The 7,106-nt window shown below is 35.4% G+C and overlaps 1 protein-coding gene across 1 annotated transcript; it reads right to left on the bottom strand.

The window, feature by feature from the left end:
* Nucleotides 1-404: 404 nt before the first annotated feature.
* LOC140178539 (uncharacterized) lies at nt 405-1,232 on the bottom strand. The gene has a single exon (XM_072215715.1). The coding sequence runs from the start codon at nt 1,230-1,232 to the stop codon at nt 405-407; it is 828 nt and encodes a 275-aa protein (XP_072071816.1).
* Nucleotides 1,233-7,106: the final 5,874 nt, after the last annotated feature.

Below are 7,106 nucleotides of genomic sequence, written 5' to 3'. Positions count from 1 at the left end.
AAAAATGCAAATTAAATAATAAATAGTGACAAACCTAGAACCTGAATGAAACATGTGTCAGATCTCTCTTCATTTAAATACCACCAAGCAGCTCATTAGTTAAATTAAACAAAACCCTTCAACATATACAGTTAAATTAAAAGTATAACTAATTTAATCCTAATTAATAAAGAATATGACAGACACGTAAATTTACATCCTACCATTTTATTTACCATCAATTACCTAACACTTTTGATATATTTTTCATCAATTATAATTTTCACAAGTTTTTTGTAACACCTGTGACTTAACCCATATGATCAAAGCTCAATTAGCTGGCTAACTTGCTTAAGATGGAAAGGCATCCCATGCTTTTTGTAGCACACATTTACTAAATAATCTAGTTTACCACAAAATGAACACTATTTTGTGGCTCTTCTGTCCCTTCCATGACTTTTTCCTGGTGCTCTATCTCTTCCCCTTCCTCTATTTGGATAGCTGAAGTTGTTTGAAGCACTGATCAGTGCTTTACAGTCAATTGGTTCAAGTGTATGCAGTTGTCTCTTTTGTTGGAGTATCATTGAAAGGACTTGATTAATTTTCGAAACTGGTTCCATCATCATGACTTGTGATCGCACGTTTGAGTATGCTTCATTTAATCCCTTCAAGAACCTTACTACATATGCATTATCTTGATATTTTCTGATCTTCATCAGTCCACACAAGCAATTGTTTGAGTCACATGCTACGCATTGAGGAATTGGCCTTAGGTTTTCAAGCTCCTCCCAAATCACCTTTAATCTTGTGAAGTATGCAGTTATTGTGAGGTCTCCTTGCTTGATTGATGAGAGTTCATCATCAAGCTCAGCAATCTTGAAAATATCTCCCTGACAGTACCGGCGCTTGAGATCTTGCCATAAATCGAAAGCTACATTGTGCCACATTATACTTTGTGCAATTTCTGGACTCAATGCCAAATTGATCCAAGAAACTACATAATTGTTGCAACGATTCCATGCTTTGCTTAGAAGATCATCAGGAGCTGGTTTCACAATTGTTCCATCAACAAATTTTTTTTTATTCTTGGATGTCAATGCTCTCAACACTGCTCTTTCCCAGCTGTGGTAGTTGTTGAAACCCAGCATGATGGAGACTAATGGTGTTCCTGGACTTTCACCAGGATGCAAATAATACGGATCATTCAGATCGCTGAGGGGATTGACATTGTTTCTTGCCGCCTGTGCTTCCATATTTCTAGTTGTATCATTTTGATAATTTGGGTATTACAATGACTTATAATATTTTATACTAAAATATGAGCCTGTTTAAAATTTAAATCGTATTACCACTCAAGAGACTTTTTAATAGATAATATACATTCATACAAATATCAATACTTACAAAGGATACATATATATACATATTAATAATTTTAAAAGCATTATCTAATATAATTCCTATCCCTCTTACAGAATGTATAAAGATACAGGCGAGGAAAAACATAATATTTAAAACAATACAATACATCATATAAACGGAAAACCGAATAAACTCTTCGTGACTTCCTCGTCCATATCCTGAAAAGGAAACACCTGTAAGGAAGTAAGAACATCATCCTCGAAAGGGTTCTCACTATAGGGTTGCAGAATTACTATAATAGGATACGTGAAAATAAAACCGTTACAGTGATTAATAACCGCCTTATGCATCTTTTCAAAACCAAAGATTTAATATCAAAATTCCGAAATTCTTTCTGGAAGAGAAAACTGTTAATTCTTCAAAGATCCAAAAGCCTTCCTAAAAGTCTTTCCTAGACAGTATGAATGACTAAGCTGTTCCAAACATAGGTTCATTAAGTCTATACTGAACCAGTTTAGTTTTTCATACTTTTCTAGGCCAAAAATACAAACCAAACACGGCCTTCGGCCCATCTCATAATCAGTCACGGCCCTAGGCCCAAACAATTCAATCCACAACCAATCCATCACAATCCAACAGAGTTTCAGGTGCAAACACAAGTAGGAAAGCTCAAGCACAAACAAGCAGTTACATCAAGTAGAACAATTAATAGTTAAACATAATTAATCACATAAGCAAACCAAATACAATATGTACACCCAAACAATGTCACATGGATGCAAATGATGAATGCCTATCCTAGTGGCTGATGAGTCTCATCTGTAGGTTATAAAGCCAACCCGACAAGTCATGGTAGCTAACCATTGGACTGTCTCTCTGTCGTGCATCCCCAACTCGAGTTATTCACAATCATAATCATAATCACACAACACCCACACTGGTATTTATCAACGGGGGCGAGCTCATCCGGAACTTTCATAGTGTTCGGCCACACGTACGACATAGGGTCAGCAGAATATCGAGTCTCAACCTGGAGCACGTGGTGACTAGCCACTACTTTTACCCAGGAAAACTCGTATCTCAGATAATTGGAAGTGCAACAATCACTTTATCAACTCAATAATCATCCATATTCATACTCATCCATCCGGCTCATAACATATTCCACAATCAGCCATAATTCATTATCATATACAGCCATTCCGACTCATAACATAATAGCACTTCCACCATCCAACATCATAAAGCTCATAAAATCATCATTCAAGCCATAAATCACTTTTTTCAAATCACTTTTCTTTGAAATCAAATTCAATTCATCCCAATTTTAACTTCAAAAATCCACATTTCTCAAATCACTTCTAGATTATAAGCCATATTTCTCAAAAGAAATTTTCTCTTTCAAAACAAGCCTCATTTCCACAACATCCTTCTAAAACTTCCAAACGATTCAGCAACTAGGCCAAATTAAAAATCTCTTTTTTAAAGATCCAAAAATTAGTCATCCTAAAACAGAATTTGGTAATAGAAATTTCTCAGCAGAGTCTCAAGACTTTAGAGAAGGACAACTTATCTCAATTTCTTAAAAATTTATTGAAACTTTTAAAATCATAGATTCTTGGTTTAAGTAAATAGAAACAAAATTTATTATAAAACCGAATCATATAAAGTCACAAGTCCCAACCCAATCCAAAACCAATTCACTTGAAATGGAGCCAATCCATTTAAATCAAAACCACTTTTAGGTTCCTTCTTAAAACCAATTCTCTGACTTCTTCCAAAATGTCACAAACGCAATTATTCAATCAAAAGTCCAATTTTCTTTAAAATTACTAAAAGCTGCTCTGAACAAAATTCTTAAGTCTAACTAAAAGCATAAGCCCTTTTTATATTTAAAATCAACATTAGAACATAATACTTTTCTTCAGTGATTCAAAATGGTAAAGTAATTCCTTTCTAAATAAATCGAACTTAAGACATATAGTTTTCTTAAATAAATTAAACTCGAAAACGTAACTATTTTCTTAATAAATCAAATAGTATAATTTCTCAAATCCAAGCCTTTCTAAATAACTTTTCAAACAAACTCTAAGATTTTTATAGAAATTTCGGCAGCACCTCCCCTAAAACTTGGACTTTGCCACCCTTTTCGAGTCCCAACCAAACCATTCCAGAATCCTTTTCAACAGTTCAAAACACAAAATTAGTTCAAAATCAAGCTGGATCCAAAAGTGCATACCATTTTCATATTTCTAGAAAACCAATTTAAACTCAAATCAATTTCCAATGGATTAAACTCGATTCCAAAACTTTAAAGAAACAACTTTAAAGAAACACTTCAAAACAGTCCATTTCACAAAACCCAACAATAATCCAGTCAAACAAGCACTCACATCCATCCAAGACAATCAAACAATACACAGGACTTATACAATCACCAAAGGTACATTTCTCACATCAGTATCCATATATAATAATTCCTGATGAATAAGTTTAGTTTTCTAAAAAAGGCCCCTACTTCGACTCGTCGAAACCATAACCCAAATGCGCCACCAGAACCTTTTCTCTCAACCCGTAATCAACGGCAACTGCAACCTCAGCCCCTAACAATTTTCGTAGCAACCACAGCAACGTAAAAGCGATGTTCAGCAATCAGAACTCAAACCTATGTTACCAAACCTCCGAGTCTTTAACCAAGCATAACAAAATACTGACTAAAGGGCTCTCCGAAATGAAAATACTTACCGCAACAAGGGAAGAACAACTACACCGAGTAGCGGCAGCTCCGATGGTGGTTCCAGCAACACCCGCGCCATACCCAGTGAGCAGAATGGCGGAAACAGCGATGCATCCGCTCCGAATGGCAAGCAACGGTGACGGACGACATCAGCAGCGGTGAAAGGCAGTGGAGACAATGACGGATCTGAGGCGGGGAGGCACGGCCGCACGAACAGAAACCCTCCCTCCGCCGATCTCTCTCTCTCCTCGAGCTTCTCTCTCTTTGAATCTTGCTGGCGGTTGCCCTGGGAGCTCGATGACGGCGATAGCACACGGCGGTGCAACTTCGCGCAGCGGGTCGCGTTCCTCGCGTCACTGGCCCGCATCCTCCTCCCTCATTGTCGTGCAGTCTCTCTCCTCTAGGCTCCCTCCTCCACGATGGCAGTGGCTGCGACAGCGCGAGTTTCTCATGCACAGCAGTCCGGCGGCAGCTCCACGGGACGGCGACGACGCGGTTGGGCAACGGCAGTAGCGCGCGGTCCCCTCTCTGCTTCCTCCTTCCACTGGCGGTGATGCTCTCCCTCTCGGATCTCCCCTTCCCCAATACCCTCTTTCTTTCTTTTTCTTTCACTGAAGCTGTGTGTGTGTGTGAACTGATTTGGAGTGGCGGTTAGGTTAGGGTTTGGTGAGGTGATTGTGTGAAAATTAGGGTTAGGGTTAGTTTAGTAATTTCAAATAAAATAGGAATAATATGGTAATTAAAATCCAAATTAAATCCAACACTAATTATATATAGAAAATACTATTTGTTCATCAATTTTACAAATTATTTTCAATAAAATCTTTAAATCCAAGAATTAGAGATAATATAATTAATTTCTTTATTTTCCAAAACATAAGTACTAAAATATAAAATATTAATTATTTAACCTAAATCATGTAAAATTCTTATTATTTCATAACTATCAACTTTATAATTTAAATATAGAAAATACTTCAATAATTATAAAATTGAATAAAAATCTTAATTTATTTCAAACTCAATTAATCAAAACTTACTTTAATTATCTTTAATAAAAAAGTTTCTGAAATTAAAGTTATAAATAAATAATTGAATTTAAAATTAATTTATAATAAAATTTTCAAAAATTATGTGTCTTACACTTCTCATTCTCAGATTAAATGTATGATTACAATTTTGTATATACATTTTAAATTTTTAAGTAATAAAAGTTGGGTTTATTTTTTTGGTAACTGAACATAACACAAAAAAAAGGACCTAAAAAAAAGAGTAGCACTCTTCTCTAATAATAATGTCTAAACTATTAGGGGGTAGCAACCACTCAAGGTACATCTGCTTGTTTAAAGCAGCAGTCTTAACCATTAAATCAGCCGCTCTGTTTGCTATGCCTGGAGCATCTCTTTGATTTTGTCAAGCAGATCAGAGTCATTCCTAATCATGCTGGTTGTGTCTCGCGAAACAAGAAGAAACGCATCAAGATTATCAGTTTCACATATGACCTCTTTGTACTCGCAATCCCAAGTCATAACAAGCCCTCTCCAAATAGCATGAAACTCACAGCAGAGAACACTAGAAAGAGGTATACTGGTAGAACAACCTTTTATCCAAATTCCCATACTGTCTCTAATAATACACCTAAAGCCAGCTAATTGCTCATTTTCAAAAACACTTGCATCGCATTTCACTTTATAGACATTCATTGGAGGTGGTTCCCAGTTATATTGCAAAGAGAAAGGAATAATATGTTTTTGGGTGGTAACGACATTGGAGAAATCTCGAGCAGCATGTTTAGCCAAGTGAACAATTTTCTCCTTAATCCATGGATCATCTTGATGGAAGATGTCATTGTTCCTATCCCTCCAAATCCACCAAAAGGCCGCTACAAAGAGGAACTCATTTTTGTTGAGGTTAGAACGAATCCAAAACACAAAATCCAAACTAGAATCCACAGTGGTTATTCCCAAGTTTAAGCTAATCCAAATCTGACAAGCTTTTTGAAAAGTCCTAAAGCAATTGTTAATATCCTCTAGAGCAACATAACATCTCTGACAAAAATCAGAAGTAGCAAGACCTCTTTGAAACCGGTAGCTAACTGTGAAAATTCTGTTGTTAAGACAAAGGCAGAGCAGACACTTTATAAAAGTTGGGTTTGCTTATACTTAAGTCTAACATATATATTTATCCATTATTTAAGATGAGTTATATTTGCTCTTTACTGTATACGATGAGCTATAATCGATAAGAATTCAAAAGTTATATTAAGCATTCAAGGTAAAAACTTAAAGTTAAAAGTATTTCAAATTCTTAAAAAAAGAAATTTTAAGATGACTTAGTATAAGAGTTGTAATCTACTGAAAAGTGTAAATCAAATATTTATTGTTGTAGCGATTTACCAAGAACTCTTGAAACTTAGTATATAGTGAAAATTTTCGACTCTAGTTGGAGACTCAATGATGCTTTTATAAAAAAAAACCAACATTGTTCTTGGATTCTAATGCTATCAACATAGCTTATGACCAGAAGTAGTAGTTGCTTTCATTGAGAGATAGGAGATTAGTATTTATCCTGGACTCTCGCTAAGATGGAGATAATACGCATTCATCATAGATCAATCATCACTACAACTGCTGCAAACATCACAGGTACTTGGGAACATTTGATTTTCAGTCATTGAAGGAAAGCAAATCAAAGAAGAAAAAAAGAAGACCAAGAACTCTAAGAAATAATTCAAGAAGAAGAAATAAAAAAACAACAAGAACGACACTAAGGAATTGAATTAGAATTACAGCAAAGTTTCCTACATGCATGGAGCTCTCTGATACCATAATGGAATTACATATGAGTGAAAGAAAGAATGAGCTTCTTTGTTGTGAAAAGTTAAAAAGTAAAATGCTTTAAGTCTTTCCTTGGTACATGGTCTGTTATTTATAGTTATAGGAGAGAAAAAAGTCTGTTATACCTGACTTAACTGCCCTTGAACTGACTAACCCAACAAACCATCATGTTAGTATCACATGTAGTTGCA

The sequence above is a fragment of the Arachis hypogaea genome, chromosome 14 (assembly GCF_003086295.3).
Source record: "Arachis hypogaea cultivar Tifrunner chromosome 14, arahy.Tifrunner.gnm2.J5K5, whole genome shotgun sequence".
Lineage (NCBI taxonomy): Eukaryota > Viridiplantae > Streptophyta > Magnoliopsida > Fabales > Fabaceae > Arachis > Arachis hypogaea.
This window is presented reverse-complemented; position numbering and strand designations above follow the sequence as displayed.